We start from the raw sequence: 19,421 nt of genomic DNA, 5'->3' as shown, positions 1-19,421 counted from the left end.
GATCAAATTGAAAAAGTGAATATTTATAAGGGCTGCAAAGTATAATTTACTCTAAAAACTAAACATACTAATTCGATTACCAGAGAGTTTTAAAATCTCATCTCGAATAAAATTTAGATTCGAATCTCTATTTGCAATAGGAGTTAGACCTGACGGGCATGTAATCCTGAGACTATAAGACTATAACTCTAGAAGAACATCAATAAACAAGAGCATCAATAGGGGTTTATGTCAAACAAGAGTATTGGTTGTGTAAGAGCAAAGAAGATACAACATGCAGCGAATTAAGCCAAATAAAATAGACAGAAAAGCAGAATTGATGAGAGCAGACTCATGGTCCGAACTTTGTTCAGATTTATTAGGAGACATCATGGGCAGACTCTGTCCTACCGATCAGGCTCGTTTTCGCGCAGTTTGCAAGTCCTGGCGCCATGTATATCCCATTATTAAACCTCATGCAGTTTTCAAGGCAGAGGGCCTTGAAGGCGCATCACTCTTATCATGGTTTGTGCAGGTTGATCAGAGATTTCGACAATCCAACAGTACGCTGGAAGTACGTCTCTATGCGCCATGTCATTCAATTCACTACCCGATTTCAGTACATACAATATCCTTGAGTGAGTTGAGTATTCCTACTCTTTATAATCATTCGCATATGAAGATCTTTTGCAAAATTAACTGGTTATTTATATCCATTATGAATATAGAGGTAGCTCGTTGTCCTCAGATGTACTTTATTTTATTCTCTCCTTTAACCAAAACACTCAAACAACTTCCTCCCTGCTCAGATCCTTTGCTTCGGCATTTTGAACTATCCTTTTCTTCGGATCCTGAATCTGCGGATTGTGTCTTCATACTCTTGGATTTGTCTTTTTATGACAAATTCATTGTTTCAACATGTCGCAAAGATGATAAAGAATGGACTATTAGACCATTTAGAAAAGTTCAGAATTTTCCGACTGATGTCTGCAAGCTTATGTATACTGAGGGGGACTTTTACATTGTCTCTCGCTATGGGAAAGTTGCATCTTATAACGTTATTAAGAAGGAAATTAATATCGAAAGTTTATCAATAGATGGTTGTTTAGGTGGAAACAAAGCCTTGCGGCTGTACAATTTGTTTACAATGAACGGAGAGCTCATGTCTATATTTAATTATGGTGATATTTCATGTACAAAAAGGTTTGATCGGGTGAACAAGGTTTGGATTAATGTGAGCAGCTTGCACGATTCAGAAAATATTGATGACGAGAAACCACATTCAGCTGCAAACATGATAGAGTTTTCTGAATACGGGTGCCTAATTTTCTGCTCGAGGAGTTTTGATGTGGATCTACTTGTGCCTTGCACAAAACCTCGAGTTGTTTTTGGTTCAGAGTACAGGTTCTGTTCAAATTCATTTTCTTGGATAAAGCCTCCTCTCATAGAATGAAACAAAAGCCAGGTCTCACCAACCAGGTAACTATTGAACCTTCCTAGGTATAATAATACATGATTTGGTTTTCATACTTGTTGCTGATTAGCTAATGTTGCATTCTAGTTCTTCCATAGCTACACAGTGTTAGTTTCATGAATTTGGAGGATCTGTTTTATAGCCTACTTAATTATCAGCCATGATACGCGTTCAAGCTTAAACTTAAAACAGTCTCTCACTGGTCACGTTCTCAGTACACGTTATTCATAACTCTAATTTTGACAATCTGTAAACTGTGAATCTAGATCATGTGTAAGATGTAACTTACTTTTCACAAACAACCCTATCATTCTGTAAGAGATATATTATGCTTTTGATGTATCGAATTATGAAGGCCAACATGCAACACAAATGCATCAAATCAAATGGCCCAATCTTTTTCACAATCTCTGAAAAGAAACTCAAAGCCTCTCATTGCCTTCCGTTTCACAGCATTTCCAAAGCCTAGTAGTAAGCATCACTTGCACACCCATCAAAAATCATTTTGTAGGTTTATATATTAGTTCTGCTCTAGCCTCTAAGAATAAGGTTCTTTCAGGATTTTGAAGACCAGCATCAGCTATGGGTAGCTCAATTGCACTCATTCAATGGCCTCTAACATATCACCTCAATCGATCACAATCGATAATTTTTCATTGCTATTTAGCCTGGTACACGCCACTACAACTTCAGAGTACAACAATTACTCACCATTCCACCACCAACAGGCATCTATTGCCTTCTTTATTTCGGCACTTCTCAGTATTCTACAATTAATGCCTCACTCTCCCTTTGACACGCATCCAAGAATCATGAAGATGGCATATATCATTTTTTCTCTACTGCATTGGATGATCGTCGAGTCCATTATTATCCCGAGTAAAAATAATCATTTGCCTCATCATAGTTCGCTTCATGTTCATAGCAATGTAATTCAAGGTAGTGTAAGACTGCTTGGTTACTTCTCACTAGCATCCATGGCCTTTATTTTTCTCCCCTCCAACTCTGTTTGGCCTCCACTTATACCCTTTTTTACCTTCTTTATACTGATCGTGTTGCATTGTTTTCTAAGTCAACGCCAACATTCACAACTTCATAACAAGGACCGGTGGTATTCAAAACTCTGGCACCCTCATCGGTACTCTTTCAGCTTAATACACCTGTATGGCTCTATCTGTGTATCGGTGACAACAGGTTGAATTTCGTCAAATTTAATATAGTGCCTCACAGATGAATCTATGTTCAGTTAATGTTCTATTTTCCACCAGAACATGTTTAGAAGTGTGCTATGCTGAAGTCTTTTATGCAAAGTTGCCTGTAGCTATAGAATTTCTGAAGGCTACAAACTAATCTTACTATCAAACTGTACATAAATACATATTCCATTAAAAGTTCAAATCACTAAAAGAATCTCCATTACATAAAATTGGTCAATCAGAAATCCTCAACACCCCATCACAAATCTTAACATAAAGAGAAAACAAATATTGTGATAATGAATCCATTTCGTTCTCAAGAGAAAAAAACTGATAACAAAATTGAAAAAAAATGAAAAGAATGTAATGTTCTCCCAAACATTTACAAATCCAATCAAATGCCAACATGCAACACAAATGCATCAAATGACCCAAGTAGATGAAAAACAGCTTCACAACCTCTGAAAAAGAAAATCAAAGCCTCTCATTGCCTTCCTTTTCACAGCATTTCCAAAGCCTAGAAGTAAGAATCACTTGCACACCCATCAAATAAAGTAATAGAGAAAATATAAGCACCTATCTAAAGTGGAGGGTGAAAAAATAAAGTAACAGAAATAATATTTAGCAGAGAACCAAACTAAAGAATATCTAGCTTTTTGAAATCCTATACTGGGGAACCACACTTCATCCATTGTTGGCAAATCTGAGATCATATATCAAATTCAAAGAAGTAATCAGTAACTGCTGTCACTAAACTCCTATTAATAACTATTGAACTTTCTATCCGCGTCGTCTCTCAACAGGCATGTCAAAATCTTGATCACACTCACTTAATTCAAGACTCTTTCTTTTAGTGTTGATAGCAGAAGTAACCAAAGAATTCTCATAAACATTTGGCTCTGTAAATCTAATTGGTGTAAAACTTGAAGCAGGATTAGTCGGGAATACATTAGTTTTATCCGCACTGATCTCCTGCATTCGACTGTAACAACGAGAAACATCCTCCTGTTGCATAAAAATGCCATCAGGAGAGGTCCAGAGCATGATCATAAAACTCATTAGAAGAACTTTAAACAGAGAAATCGATAAGTTTCTAGATATGAAAACTCACAATAGCGAGAATCCCATAAGCAAAAGTATTGATATTAGTTTCTAGACCGTGCCTTGTGAGTTTCCCGTCAAATGACAACAATGTGGCTGCTGCAGCTATGGCAGATGATCTTTGATTCATTAAATCTACATCTGCACAATATAAAACATTGATATCAATACATGTACAATGTGTATAAACAAAAATGAACCTAAATATATGAATTTTAATTACCTTTGACTATTGCATATATCAGATGGATTGGTACCACATTTCTTGCCTAATTCTTGTTCCAAAATTTAGAAATGAAATAGTGAAGATAGTGAAAAGGAGTGATGAAGTTCACTTTCCATTCCAATGTATTCAATACAAAAAGCTCCATACTCTGTATCGTTTTGCTCTCGAAGTTATAATCTTTCATTGGAAATTCAGCAAGCAAAGGAACCTTACATTCCTCCATCTTTGCCGCAATAGATAAACAAGCCACCGATAATAATCTAACAGCCCAATATTTCTCATTCTACAAAATACCATAAAAGACAATCAAATATTTTCATAAGCAATCCATTCCAAATTGATAATAAATAACCGAAATCACATGGGATATGGTGCATTAATGCTGGTACGATAAAACTCCATAAATCACTAATTTCATGGAATTAGATATATCTATTGATGTTTATGTGACTTACATCTATCATTCTCAGGGAAAGAAATTTATCAAAGCAAACCACTGATAAGTAAGCTGTATGAAGTTGGAGCCCCATTAATGTTACTGCCTGTTATACAACAATGCAATATAATTAGTCATTCGCAAAACTGTCAGTTGCCTGAAGCCTTGTGCACTGGATACGACATTTGTAATAGAAAAACAGATTAATCGACGTGAGAAAACTAACCTTGAAGATCCATTTGATCGAATATAGTCGAGCACTCGTAATCCAGTCCCCGCTACTAATCAACAAAGAAGATTGGCTTGTGAGTTCTCGACGTAACAATACTTGAATATATTCATCATCATCTTCATCACATGGGTATCCAAACATATGCATTTGTTTCTCTTCTTCACCTTCTTTTTCATCATCTGAACTGCTGGCTTGATGATCAAGAGTAGAAATAAAAGAATCTGAATCCCCCATTAGTATGCGCTGATTGTTTCTTGTTTTACTCTCTCTCTCTCTCTCTCTCTCTCTCTCTCTCTCTCTCTCCCTCCCTCCCTCCCTCTGCCTCTCTCTCCCCCTCTAGCTATCTCCCTCTGCCTCTCCTCTCCCTCTCTCTTCCCTCTCCCTATATATTTATCTCTCTCCCCTTCTCTCTCACTCTCCCTACATTCTACAAGAAAAGAAAATCTAGGAAATGTGAAATATTTATAGGACCGAAGTAATGGCGCCCAAATAAATGGAGATATATTGTGACATCATTTCTTGATTCTCTTCTTAATTTTCAACTAGCATCATCTTTTTTAGTAAGTTAGTATCATGCATGTGTATGTATAATTGTATTTACAAAAATGTGTATATAACTTGTTAGAGAAGCGGTGGAGACGGAGCGTGGCAATGGAGAGGTCAAGGTGAGTTAGGTTTGACTGGAGTCTTTTAACCTGTTACAACGAGCATGAGAACCAGGAGAAGGGACACTTATCTGCATGTGTCACGTGCATAGCACGGGTCCTTCAATCATTACTGACCAGTCAAACACTCTGTAATTCGATTCGAGTCCGGCGTCAAATTTGTTTAAATGAACTCGACTCGTCTCGTTTAAAGGCAAGTTCGGGCAGAAGTTCCAGCTCTTTTAATTACTTGAATCGACTCGGCGCGACTCATGAAACTAAACGAGCCGAGTTCGGTTAGAGGTTAAGGATGTATTAAGTGTAAAATTAAACGAGTCGGCTTGCCCGACTCGTCAAAATTGACTCGTTTAGCTAAAGGAACTGGATCGACTCGTTTAATTTGGCTCACCCGACTTGTTAAAACTGACTTGTTTAGTTAAATGAGTCGGCTCGACTCGACTCATGAAATTAAACGAGTTGAGTTAGGGCAGAGGTTTATGCTCGTTTAGTTAAACGAGCCGGATCGGCTAGATCGATTATTCTCGGCTTGAAATACGCCCGGTTTGAAATTCGGTCCGTTCGACCCGAATTACATCCCTACTCAAACCTCATTTTCTGCACCGACTGTTGCAAATTTTTACCACCTCGTTTTTTATCACTTCTGTTCTTTTACGATAGATTTACACCGGACTCTTTAGCATGATTGGGCATAATCGAGTAAAGCATGTATTGACAGCGTGATCCAGGAATTTTGCAGGTTGAACTGTTAAGGCCGTAATTTTCGAGCCGTGCCAAGTCGATTTTACTCCAGGGATAAACTTGATGGGTTTAATCGAGTTGATTTTATACATAGAGTAAATGAGGTGGGTTTTACGAGTTTAGCCGAGTTGAATTGCAAGCTCAACATTTTAAAAAAATAAACAAATTAAAATTTAACTAATTTGATTCGACATAATAAAAAATAAACTTTAAAAAAAGAGTCTGAGCTGAGGCAAATTTTCGAGTTTCAAACTGAGCTCGAACTACTCACGATTATCATTCATTTCTATCATTAATTATCCGATTAATCACTGTTGTAAATCTCACTAACAAATATAGCAACATAGAAGCAAGTGTATAAAGAATTTAGCAAGTTTAGGCCAAGACCACAGTTAACAAAACAAAGCATGCAGGTAAACAAAATCAGTAACTGAAATAACGAAGAGAGAAAGAAAGAAGTACCCGAAACCATAGCTTTTAACAGTGACTGAAATAAAGGTTCACAGATACAAAATGCCAAGAAAAATGATCACAGCTGAGTCACCAGGCCTTGCTCGAAGTCCTGGCTGCTCTTGAAGAGAATATTGCCCCTACCTGCTGCGTTTGGGATGCGCACAATATCTCCACCAGGATAAAACAGCTCGGAGTTTATGTTAACAGCAGCAACAAAAGCTCCACTTCGACCAGCACCTCAGTCGCCGGAAAATATCAGCACTTCAGGACTTTTGGGAGAGAAATGCAGAGAGGTTGAAGAGAAGAGAAGAGAATGTAGTGTGTCTGATACATTCACTTTAACCTCTATTTATAGGAGAGGAGAAAATGAAACTGTCCACACACTTAATGTCTGAATTAAACTGCTTCATTAATAAAAAATCAAAACTAATCAGATTTTGAATTTAAATTACTTGTAACAGCTTTTCACATTAACACCCATTAAAGCCCACATTATTATCAGAACTTAAGTTAATTTCTGATCTGATATCAGAACTTAAGTTAAGTTCTGATTTTATTCATCAGTTACAGATCAGATTATATTAGTCCAGGTTCAAGGTATTTAGACTAAGCCCACTAACAAAGTGACTTTCAGTATCAAACCCAGCCCAACAATTTATAATAATCCAATCACTGATAAATAAATTCGAATTAAAATTAATTCTCAAATAAATAAAATCCTCGTCCAGGTCGCCTCGCGTACGCGAGATACCGAGACATTCGCCCAAATCGCCCTTCGACCCGGTCCGGTCCGGTCCGGTGCGGCGCGGTGCGTGGCGTGGCGGGGCGCGTGTGTGTGTGTGCGCGTGAAGCACATAACAACACAATGGACCATCACACACATTAGTAGTTGTATACTACTCATGTGGGTAATTCCATATAAAGCACACAACCCCCTTTATTTATTTCAATGTGGGACAAACATTCTCAAATTTTTTTTTTCAAGCTTTTCCAAGCTACTTTCAACTCTCATTTCATATGGATTTCATTAAGAAAATTCTTAAAACCATACATGGAAATTTAAGTTCAAATATCATTGAAAAATTTCCAATCATTAGATTTTAGGATTAACATCAAGAACATAATTAAATTAAGCTCTAAAATCCTAATTTTCTAACAATCCCCCATAAATCCATACAGAAATGCGATCAATTTCCCATCATGACTTGTTTTTCAGAGTCGGTACCCTTCCGGGTTTGAACCCTCCTAATTCCTCTACTTCAATGGCTATCGGACTCAGATGGAATGTTTCACCTTGAATCTTAATCCGTTTAGTATAACCATATTCCATAGACGACGACAAGTCAAAGGTTATGGTGCCAATCTACGGCTTTGAGACATTAATGGTCATATCTCGATCCTGTTCGTCGAATGCTTCAAGGATTAACCCTATCTTCTAATTGCGACCACACAATTACATTCGCTTAGCTGGGCATCTCCAGAGATATACTGCCTCTATCTCGTCAAATGACTTGATCCCATTCAGAGTTTTAACACTCTTGCTTTTCTGGCAGTGTCAGTACCTTCTAGGTTTACAGGGGATAGACTCAGATACTATAGTATCATCTATGTAGCAAAGGTACTACCAACTCATCCTTACAGCTTGTTATTACCCATTGAATACACTTCGAGGGATCACCTCTCATGTGTATTGGGTTCCCACTGTTGATGAATTATGATGGGTTGACAGTCCCATCCCCAACCTTGACTTAAGGACCACTGCAGGTTCCAGTCCTTTAGTAAGAGGATCAGCTATATTATTCTGAGTTCCTATGAACTCTATAGCTATGATCCTATCAGTCACTAAACCCCTTATAAACTTGAGTCTAACTTGGATGTGTCTCTTAGTTTTAGCATTATGCTTTTTACTGCTAATCTTGTCGATAGTTGTTCGACTATCACAGTGAATAACAATAGCAGGAAGCGGTCTGCTTACTACAGGTATTGCAGACATAAGTCCGTGTAACCATTCAGCCTCCGTCCCTGTGGCATCAAGTGCACACAACTCAGCCTCAAAAGTAGACCGAGTAACTATAGTCTGTCTGCTTGACTTCCAGGATATTGCTCCACCAGCCAAGGTGAACACGTATCCAGTCACTCCATTGGAACCAGACTTCTTAGCTATCCAACTTGCATCACTGTACCCTTCAAGCACACCAGGAAATCTCCTGTAGTGTAAACTAAGGTACATTGTGCCTTTTAGATATCTAAGTACTCTATCAAGAGCATCCCAATGAGTTCTGTTTGGACAGCTTGTATATCTAGCCAATTTAGACATAGAATATGAAATATCTGGTCTAGTGCAGTTAGCAAGATACTGCAAGCTCCCAATAATCTGAGAATACCTTAACTGAGACACAGGCACTCCTGAAGTATTCTTGACAAGGGCAACTTTCTAATCATAAGGTGTAATAGCGATTCTACACTGTGAATAACCATATTTCTCAAGTATAGATTTCTCTATATAATGAGATTGAGTCAAGGTTATTCCTTCAGTGGACTGAATCAGTTTGATTCCAAGAATCACACTTGCCTCACCCATATCCTTCATTTCAAAATGCCTTTTCAAGAATTCTTTAGTCTCGTTAATAATCTCAATATTGGTTCCAAACAATAAAATGTCATCCACATATAGGCACAAAATAACACACTCATTACCTTTAACTTTAGTGTAGACACACTTATCACTTTCATTAATCTTATAACTGAAAGGCAATATAGTTTCATCAAACTTTTTATGCCAATCTCTGGGAGCTTGTTTCAAGCCATAGATGGACTTGATCAACTTACATACTTTCCTTTCATTGCCTGATGCAACAAATCCATCAGGCTGATCCATATAAATCTCTTCCTCAAGTTCACCATGAAGAAAAGCCGTCTTTACATCCATCTGATGGATGATAAGACCATGGACTGAAGCCAATGCTATAAGCATTCAGATTGTTACCATTCTTGCAACCGGAGAGTATGTATCAAAATAATCAATTCCTTCCTTTTGCTTAAAACCCTTAGCTACCAGTCTAGCTTTGTACTTATCTATTGAGCCGTCAGGGTTCAACTTCCTTTTAAAGACCCATTTGCACCCAATAGTAGAACACCCAGGAGGGAGATCAACCAACTCCCATGTTCCATTAGAAACAATAGAGTCAATTTCACTCTTGACAGCGCCCTTCCAGTGCCTTGACTCAGAAGAATCCATAGCTTGCCGGAAAGTTGAAGGTTCGTCCTCGATATTGTAAGTGATGAAATTACCTCCAAAATCCTTGACTACCTTTGCACGCTTACTTCTCATTGGTTCCTCTAGTTCCTTAGGACTAGAGCTACTACTAGGTTCCGCCCCCACATTTGTCATCTTTTTCACATGATCAGGAATAGAACTTGATGTGTGAGTAGGATCTTCATCAGAAATCATTTCAGGTATTCCAGTCTTCATAGGGTAGACATCCTCAAAGAATGTCGCATCTCGAAATTCAACTATCGTGTTTGCCACTATACCATCTATGTCAGATTTTAACACTAAAAATCTCATAGCTGTAGTGGTTTCAAGATAGCCCAGAAAGATACAGTCAACAGTCTTTGGACCTACTTTCTTTCTCTTGTGTTCAGGAACAAGCACCTTAGTAAGGCACCCCCACACACGAAGATACTTAAGACTAGTCATCCTGCCTTTCTATAACTCCAAGGGTGTTTTATCCATGTGTTTCAGAGGGACTCTATTCAAAATATGGCAAGCCGTATTTAGAGCCTCTCCCCACATGTATTTAGGCAACCCAGAGTTAATAAGCATACTATTAATCATATCTTTAAATGTTCTGTTCTTTCGCTCAGCAACCCCATTAGACTCTGGTGTGTATGGTGGAGTAACTTCATGAACTATACCATTGTTTGCACAAAATTCATTAAAAGCATTACTCGTATACTCACCACCTCTATCAGATCTCAATCTTTTAAGTAACTTACTAGTTTGTTTTTCTACTTCAGTTTTATATATAATGAATTTACTAAGTGCTTCATCCTTATGTCTAAGTAAATAAACATAACAGTATCTACTACTATCATCTATAAAAGTAATGAAGTATCTAAACTGGTCCTTGGTCAACACACCACCAAATTCACAAATATCAGTGTGTACTAAATCTAACAAGTCTGAATCCCTAACAACGTTATGAAAAGGTTTCCTTATCTGTTTAGCAGACACACATACTTGACATTTAGAATTCTTTTATATGGTATATTTTGGAATCAACTCTAAGTTCATCATGTTCTTAAGAGCACCAAAGTTTAAATGACCTAGTCTAGCATGCCATATATTTGAGGATTCAATACAGTTAACAGTAGGAATAACATTATTATTCAAATTTCCCAAAACGGGATCCGCATTAATAACAAATAAACCATTTGACAAGTAACCCTTGCCAAAGAATGTACCAGTGTGAATAAGAACTACTTTATTACACTTGAACGAAATTTCAAAACCACTAGAAACTAAACAGCTTCCACTTATTATATTTCTACGCATGTTGGGAACATGATGCACTCTCGTCAAAGATAGAATACGTCCTGAAGGGAACTTCAGATCCACGTTTCCAACTCCATGTACTTGAGCAACACTAGCATTCCCCATCTTCACAGTCAGGCTATGACTCTGTTGATAAGATACAAATAAACTAATATCAGCACAAATATGTACATTAGCTCCAGTATCTATCAACCATTCATTTGACAGATAGGTAGAAAATATCACAGGGTTGTAGGATACATACCGGTCAACGTCGGTTTCAGAAGCCGTAGCCTCACCAACAACCATGTTCACTACAGGCCCACTTGCGGTTCCAAGCACAATATTTGCTTGCGCTACCTCGGTTTTCTTCGCTTTCTTCGTAGGGCAGTCCTTACTCCAGTGCCCAACCTGCCCACAAGACCAGCATGGTTTGTTTGCCTTGGGTTTCTTGGCCTTGTCCTTGTCACTCTTAGGTTTATTACTATTAGCTTTCTTAGCAAAAGCCTTCCTCTTTTGTCCTACAGTTGCTATGTTTACCTTCGAGGTACCGTGTTCAGTTGGCATCACATGTCCCTGTTTGGACTTGTGTTGTTCTTGCACCGAGATGTCCAGTATAAGGTTGGTCCAGGTGATCTCTCCTTTCTGTCTTTTCAGGGAGAGAGAGAACTCTTCCCAAGACTTCGGGAGTTTTTCAATCACACTCATCACCTTGAACTTCTCCGGGAGATTCATTCCAGACTCCTTCAAAGCATGCACTATCATCTCGAACTCATGCACCTGCTCAGTCATGGACTTATTGTCCACCAGCTTGAACTCGAGGAACCTTGCCACAGAATACTTTTCTAGACCTTGTGAGTCAGTATTATGTGTCTGGTCCAGCTTCTCCCATAAGAGTTTTGCAGAGTAGGCATCAGAAGAATAGACATCAAACAAAGTGTTTGTTAGTGCCGCCAGAATGGCCGCCCTAGCCACTCCATCCTTCTCAGCCCACTTCGCAAAAGCCTTAACTGTGTCAGCCTTCTCTTGATCCACTTCTGGTTTCTCATATTCCACAACCGGCCACAGACCCTTTATAGTCAACCACAACTTCATCCTTTTCTGCCAGCGAGAAAAGCCAATGCCACCGTTGAATTTCTCCGGTAAACCGGTTAGTTCAACAGCCTGTGGGAAACTATAGGTGGTCCAATCAATGGCCCCAGCAGTTGTACCCGAACTGCTACCACCACCAACGATAACCTCACTTTCGTTAACCATTATGCTAAATTCTATATAACTAATATTCTCTTCAAGAATGTTGTAAATCTCACTAACAAATATAGCAACATAGAAGCAAGTGTATAAAGAATTTAGCAAGTTTAGGCCAAGACCACAGTTAACAAAACAAAGCATGCAGGTAAACAAAATCAGTAACTGAAATAACGAAGAGAGAAAGAAAGAAGTACCCGAAACCATAGCTTTTAACAGTGACTGAAATAAAGGTTCACAGATACAAAATGCCAAGAAAAATGATCACAGCTGAGTCACCAGGCCTTGCTCGAAGTCCTGGCTGCTCTTGAAGAGAATATTGCCCCTACCTGCTGCGTTTGGGATGCGCACAATATCTCCACCAGGATAAAACAGCTCGGAGTTTATGTTAACAGCAGCAACAAAAGCTCCACTTCGACCAGCACCTCAGTCGCCGGAAAATATCAGCACTTCAGGACTTTTGGGAGAGAAATGCAGAGAGGTTGAAGAGAAGAGAAGAGAATGTAGTGTGTCTGATACATTCACTTTAACCTCTATTTATAGGAGAGGAGAAAATGAAACTGTCCACACACTTAACGTCTGAATTAAACTGCTTCATTAATAAAAAATCAAAATTGATCAGATTTTGAATTTAAATTACTTGTAACAGCTTTTCACATTAACACCCATTAAAGCCCACATTGTTATCAGAACTTAAGTTAATTTCTGATCTGATATCAGAACTTAAGTTAAGTTCTGATTTTATTCATCAGTTACAGATCAGATGATATTAGTCCAGGTTCAAGGTATTTAGACTAAGCCCACTAACAAAGTGACTTTCAGTATCAAACCCAGCCCAACAATTTATAATAATAAATTCGAACTAAAATTAATTCTCAAATAAATAAAATCCTCGCCCAGGTCGCCTCGCGTACGCGAGACGCCGATACATTCGCTCAAATCGCCCTTCGACTCGGTCCGGTGCGGGGCGGGGCGGGGCGCGCGTGTGTGTGCGCGTGAAGCACATAACAACACAATGGACCATCACACACCTTAGTAGTTGTATACTACTCATGTGGGTAATTCCATATAAAGCACACAACCCCCTTTATTTATTTCAATGTGGGACAAACATTCTCAAATTTTTTTTTCAAGTTTTTCCAAACTACTTTCAACTCTCATTTCATATGGATTTCATTAAGAAAATTCTTAAAACCATACATGAAAATTTAAGTTCAAATATCATTGAACAATTTCCAATCATTAGATTTTAGGATTAACATCAAGAACATAATTAAATTAAGCTCTAAAATCCTAATTTTCTAACAATCACGACAACATATCTATACTGACTAATTTTCGATTCTCAATTTCTAGAACACTTGTTTGCATATATATAATCCCTCGGATAATATATAACATGCAGCCATCATGTACTCGAGGCACAATGTATTGCACTACCATCACAGATTCATAGTACTAATATTAACTCTTGTTCTCCAATATTTGAAGCCCATGTAAACTCTCCCACAAACTCTCAGGTTTTGTTAGTTTTAAAACTTTTATCAACACTAGGTTGTCTGTTAAAATATTCCGATACATTTAAGATTTGATAAGTGTTGTCAACAATATATTGGATTTCACATACTTTAATCCAAACAAAATCCCATAAAATTTCAACTAGGTTTAGAGACAAGATCAGGTGTGTATTAATAACTTTAAATGTTTACATTCTTACAGAAAAATTGTATATAATTAAATATTTTTTTGCCATAAACTTGCCACTTTCTATGTAAGATAATAAAAAATGACAATTGACACCAGATCCAAAAACAACACTGATATTGGTTTAGTGATTTTAAGCATACTAGCTAGTAGAGCTGAATTTAGAGTTTAGCCGCTTTTGGAAGATATAGAGGATCTATGTGATAACAAAATTTGTCAACTCAAATGTGATAAAATAGTTATTAATGTTTCAATTTTTTAAAAATATTTATGAATGATCCAAATGTTAATATCTATATATTTTAGTGACATGATAAAAAATTTAGGAAAAAATAAATTTTTTTTGTGTGTTATTTTGACAATCAACCAATTGTTTGAACAGTACTTGGAACTCGTGTTTAATGTCATATTAATGTTTCAATTTTTTAAAAAATATTTATGAATGATCCAACCGTACGGATGTTAATATCTATATATTTTAGTGACATGACAAAAGTTTTAGAAAAAAATAAATGTATTTGGTTTGTTATTTTAACAGTCAACTGGTGTTTTGACCTGTACTTGTAACTAGTGTTTAATCTCGTATTAATGTTTTAATTTTTTAAAAAATATTTATAGATGATCCAACCGTACGAATGTTAAGATCTATATATTTTAGTGATTTGACAACAAATTTAGAAAAAAATAAATGTATTTGATTTGTAATTTTAACAGTCAACCGGTGTTTTGACTTATACTTGTAATTAGTGTTTAGTATCATATTAATGTTTCGATTTTTTTAAATATATTTATGAATGATCCAACCGTACGGATGTTAATATATATAAGATTTAGTAATATGACAAAAATTTTAGAAAAAAATAATGTATTTGGTTTGTTATTTTAACAATTAACATGTGTTTTGACCTTTACTTGTAACTAGTGTTTAGTCTCATATTAATGTTTCAATTTTTTAAAAATATTTATGAATGATCCAACCATAAGGATGTTAATATCTATATATTTTAGTGACATGATAAAAGTTTTAGAAAAAAAATAAATTTATTGACAATCAATCAATTGTTTGAACAATACTTGGAACTCGTGTTTAGTCTCATATTAATGTTTCAATTTTTTAAAAATATTTATGAATGATCCAACCATACGGATGTTAATATCTATATATTTTAGTGACATGACAAAAGTTTTAGAAAAAAATAAATGTATTTGGTTTGTTATTTTAACAATCAACCGGTGTTTTGACCTGTACTTGTATCTAGTGTTTAATCTCGTATTAATGTTTTAATTTTTATAAAAATATTTATAGATGATTCAACCGTACGGATGTTAAGATCTATATATTTTAGTGATATGACAAAAAATTTAGAAAAAAATAAATGTATTTGATTTGTTATTTTAACAGTCAACCAGTGTTTTGACTTGTACTTGTAATCATTGTTTAATATCGTATTAATGTTTCGATTTTTTTAAAAATATTTATGAATGATCCAACTGTACGGATGTTAATATCTATATGATTTAGTAATATGACAAAATTTTTAGAAAAAAATAAATGTATTTGGTTTGTTATTTTAACAGTTAACAAGTGTTTTGACCTTTACTTGTAACTAGTGTTTAGTCTCATATTAATATTTCAATTTTTTAAAAATATTTATGAATGATCCAACCGAAGGGATGTTAATATCTATATATTTTAGTGACATGATAAAATTTTAGAAAAAAAATAAATTTATTTTGTTTGTTATTTTGACAATCAACCAATTGTTTGAACAGTACTTCAAACTAGTGTTTAGTCTCATATTAATGTTTCAATTTTTTAAAAAATATTTATGAATGATCCAACCGTACGGATGTTAATATTTATATATTTTAGTGACATGACAAAAGTTTTAGAAAAAAAATAAATGTATTTGGTTTGTTATTTTAACAGTCAACCGGTGTTTTGACCTGTACTTGTAACTAGTGTTTAATCTCATATTAATGTTTTAATTTCTTAAAAAATATTTATAGATGATCCAACCATACGGATGTTAAGATCTATATATTTTAGTGATATGACAAAAAATTTAGAAAAAAATAAATGTATTTGATTTGTTATTTTAACAGTCAACCGGTGTTTTGACTTGTACTTGTAATTAGTGTTTAGTATCGTATTAATGTTTCGATTTTTTTAAAAATATTTATGAATGATCCAACCGTACGGATATTAAGATCAATATATTTTAGTGATATGACAAAAATTTTAGAAAAAAATAAAAGTATTTGGTTTGTTATTTTAACAGTCAACCGGTGTTTTGACCAGAATTTTTTAATTCAGCTCGGCTCGGCTCGTTTTGATGGAGAAAACTCGTGTTCGGCTCGGTTCGACTCGGTTCGACTCGACTCGGCTTGATTTTGATGGAGAAAACTCGTGTTCGTTAACGAGCTCGAGCTCGAACAAGGTTTTTGTTCGTTAAGAAAGCTCGGTTCGGCTCTGCTCGTCAGAAAAAAAATTAAAGCTCGACTCGGTTCGATCAAAACTCGGCTCAGCTCGGGTCGGTTCGTGAACAACTCTAGCTGTGAACATCAAGTCCTGAGCTGTTTTATCCTGGAGGAGGTATTGCAAGCAACCCAACGCAGCAGGTGGGGGCTTCGAGCAAGGTCTGGCGACTCAACTAATTATTTTCTTGTTGCATTGTACCTGTTGGCTACCACCGCTTTTTTGTTTCTTTTCATTATGCTAAAGCTATGGTTACTGGTACGCTTTCTGTTCTTTCTTCGTTCTTACAGTTACTGATATGCATGCTTTTTACCTATATATTTTATTTCGTTAATTGTTATCTTGACCTTGGCTTGTTAAATATGATATATAACTGCCTCTATTGCTGTAATAGTGAATATTTCCAAAAGATTTTACTCCAGGGACAACCGTGATGGGTTTAATCGATTTTATTCAATAGAGTAAATGAGGTGGGTTTCAAGGGTTTAGCCGAGTTCAATGGCAATCTCAAATTAAAAAATAAATAAATTAAAATTTAACTAATTCAATTCGTACATAATAATTAGTTAGATACATGTCACTTGCTAGCTTGCAACAGATACCAGGTCCATTTTTTACACCGGACTAGAAATCCAAAGATTCGAATTCAACTAGGTTTAGAGACAAGATCAGGTGTGTATTAATAACTTTAAATTTGTACATTCTTATAAAAAAATTGTATATAATTAAATATTTTTTTCCATAAACTTCCCACTTTCTATTTATGTAAGATAATAAAAAATGACACTTGACACCAGATCCAAAAACAACACTGATCTTGGTTTAGTGATTTTAAGCATACTAGCTAGTAGAGCTGAATTTAGAGTTTAGACGCTTTTGGAAGATATAGAGGATCTATGTGATAACAAAATTTGTTAGCTCAAATGTGATAAAATAGTTATTACTGTATACTTTTATCTAAGAGGAAGAATATATATTTCAATAATATTTTGATATTATGTGCAACATGTAGGATTCGGACGTGGTTCAACAAATTTAATCAATCAAATGTGATTATTTGAATGTTTTACTTACACCGTATGTTAGAGAAAATAGTAGAGAAAAGAACAGAAAGGGGACAATTATTCTCTCTCCCAATTTTCCCAAATATGGGAAGAAAATTTTGGAAAAAATTATATATAGAATTTCTTTCGAAGTCCTTCGCTTTCTTTTTTTTTTCTAAAAAAAAATCAATCAGGATCAAGTGAGAGAAATTAGTTCGATTCATTTCTTTTCTTTTATTTCATTAAAAAGATTCGAGTACACGGTATAAGGGTTAACATGAATGAAGTGCTTAAACTTTTTTAAAAACACTTTAAAAACGTCATCTTAATACTAAAATGACAAATAGATAATTCAGCATTTTGTCCACTTGAAGATGCACTAAGAAATTTTTTTGATTCGTAAAAAGTAGAGTAATATGTATCCTGGGTTGCCTTTCGATTACAAGATTCTAATCAGAGCTAAACAATGTCCTGTTATTATTCTTAAAATCCGTTAATACACTTATCCGTACTTCTTGTTTTGCATATAAAATACAGTATGAAGTTCAAACTTCTATACAAAACATAAAACAAGGAAAAATAATAACAAATATTTTTTTAATATGCGTAGAAATACATTAAAAAAAAACTTGAAAAAACCCAAGACGGTCACCATAGGACGGAAAGAATTGCATTCAATGTTTTCTGAAGTTATTTTTACGGAAACTTACACGAACGTCGCAGATATGATCGCTATTGATATATTACAAACTCCAATGCCATATATTTCAACAAAAAGCAACTACTAGCTGCAGCTATCTTTTTCATTTCTTTACCCCTTGCTCCCGAGTTTTAAAAAAGAAGAAAAGCAAGTGTAGGGTAAGTAAAGTAGTTTCATTTCCCTCCGGAATCGTGCTCCCGAGTTTATAAAATGAGCAAAAGCAAGTGTTAATTAATGCAAATTTGACAATTTTCCACTCCAAAACTTTCAATCCAAAAATGGGATGAAAGTACTTTACCTCCTAATCACTTCCTTCCTTCCCATTAAAAAACTCGGGAGCAAGCCCTTACACTTTCTTTTTTTTTTTTGGATGTCCCATCCATTTCTTTACATTTCAAAATTTACCAAAAATAGTCATTGGGTCCCTTCATTTCCCCAATTTTCCTCTCTTTTCACACTACTTTTACCTCACTATCTTCCTTTTATACATTAAAAATCAACGGGTCACATCACTTCACCCACTTTTCTTTCTCTTTTGCACTACTTTATACATATTTCTTAATGTCCGTACCCAATCTTTTTATAACAAATCAAAAGGACAGAGAGAGTACATTCCTCCCTTGTAGCAAGCAGTGATTAACTAAAGAATGAAAAGAAACCATTCCTGTGGGGGTTGGATTTCCGATGTTTTGACTGCCATTTGAGCTTGACCTCATCCCCTTTGTTTTCAATTTAACTTCTTCAGTTTATATTTCCCATAACTATGTGGTGGGTGCTTCTCTTCCTTCCATTTGAACCCTGTAACTCCTTAGTTTTGATGATCACAACACAGCAAGCCATCATGTTGTTATTTGAGAATGTTTGCAGGATATAACAGCTTAATGTCATTGCTGTTTAAGTATCATGACAACAAGCTATCATAAGACAGTAATCTATTTCAGCAAGCTATGATCAACTATGTCAGAATAACAGCAAGCCAAGATGCACAGTCCAGATTCAACAAGGAAGTCGAATTTCATGGAGATTTTATAGGATCTTCATATATATCAGTTGTAAGGACTTCTCTCATATAATATACGTGCATGATATATATAGAGCTCTTTTATAAAATGTTTTAATCATTCAAATTGATTTCCTAAAGAATAGGAGTTTGTTTCTCTTTCAAACTCTTTCTTCTATCTTCTAATTAAAATGTTTTATCCTCTACTAA

General features: G+C 35.5%; 1 protein-coding gene and 1 long non-coding RNA gene across 2 annotated transcripts; one reads left to right on the top strand and one right to left on the bottom strand.

The window, feature by feature from the left end:
- Positions 1 to 274: 274 nt before the first annotated feature.
- On the top strand, positions 275 to 1,432 carry LOC141720225 (uncharacterized). Its single transcript, XM_074522573.1, has one exon. It carries the CDS (start codon positions 275 to 277, stop codon positions 1,430 to 1,432), a length of 1,158 nt encoding a protein of 385 aa, XP_074378674.1.
- A 1,528-nt stretch (positions 1,433 to 2,960) lies between these two features.
- LOC141717364 (uncharacterized) lies at positions 2,961 to 4,925 on the bottom strand. Its single transcript, XR_012573606.1, has 4 exons — positions 4,639 to 4,925; positions 3,974 to 4,518; positions 3,761 to 3,891; positions 2,961 to 3,654 (listed from the first exon to the last, which is right to left on the bottom strand). It is a non-coding gene; the product is annotated as an uncharacterized LOC141717364 (long non-coding RNA).
- Between the last annotated feature and the right edge of the window lie 14,496 nt (positions 4,926 to 19,421).

The sequence above is a fragment of the Apium graveolens genome, chromosome 4, assembly GCF_009905375.1.
Source record: "Apium graveolens cultivar Ventura chromosome 4, ASM990537v1, whole genome shotgun sequence".
In the NCBI taxonomy this organism is placed as follows: Eukaryota; Viridiplantae; Streptophyta; class Magnoliopsida; order Apiales; family Apiaceae; genus Apium; species Apium graveolens.
The sequence above is the reverse complement of the archived record's forward strand: the minus strand, read 5'-3'. Positions and strand labels throughout refer to the sequence as shown.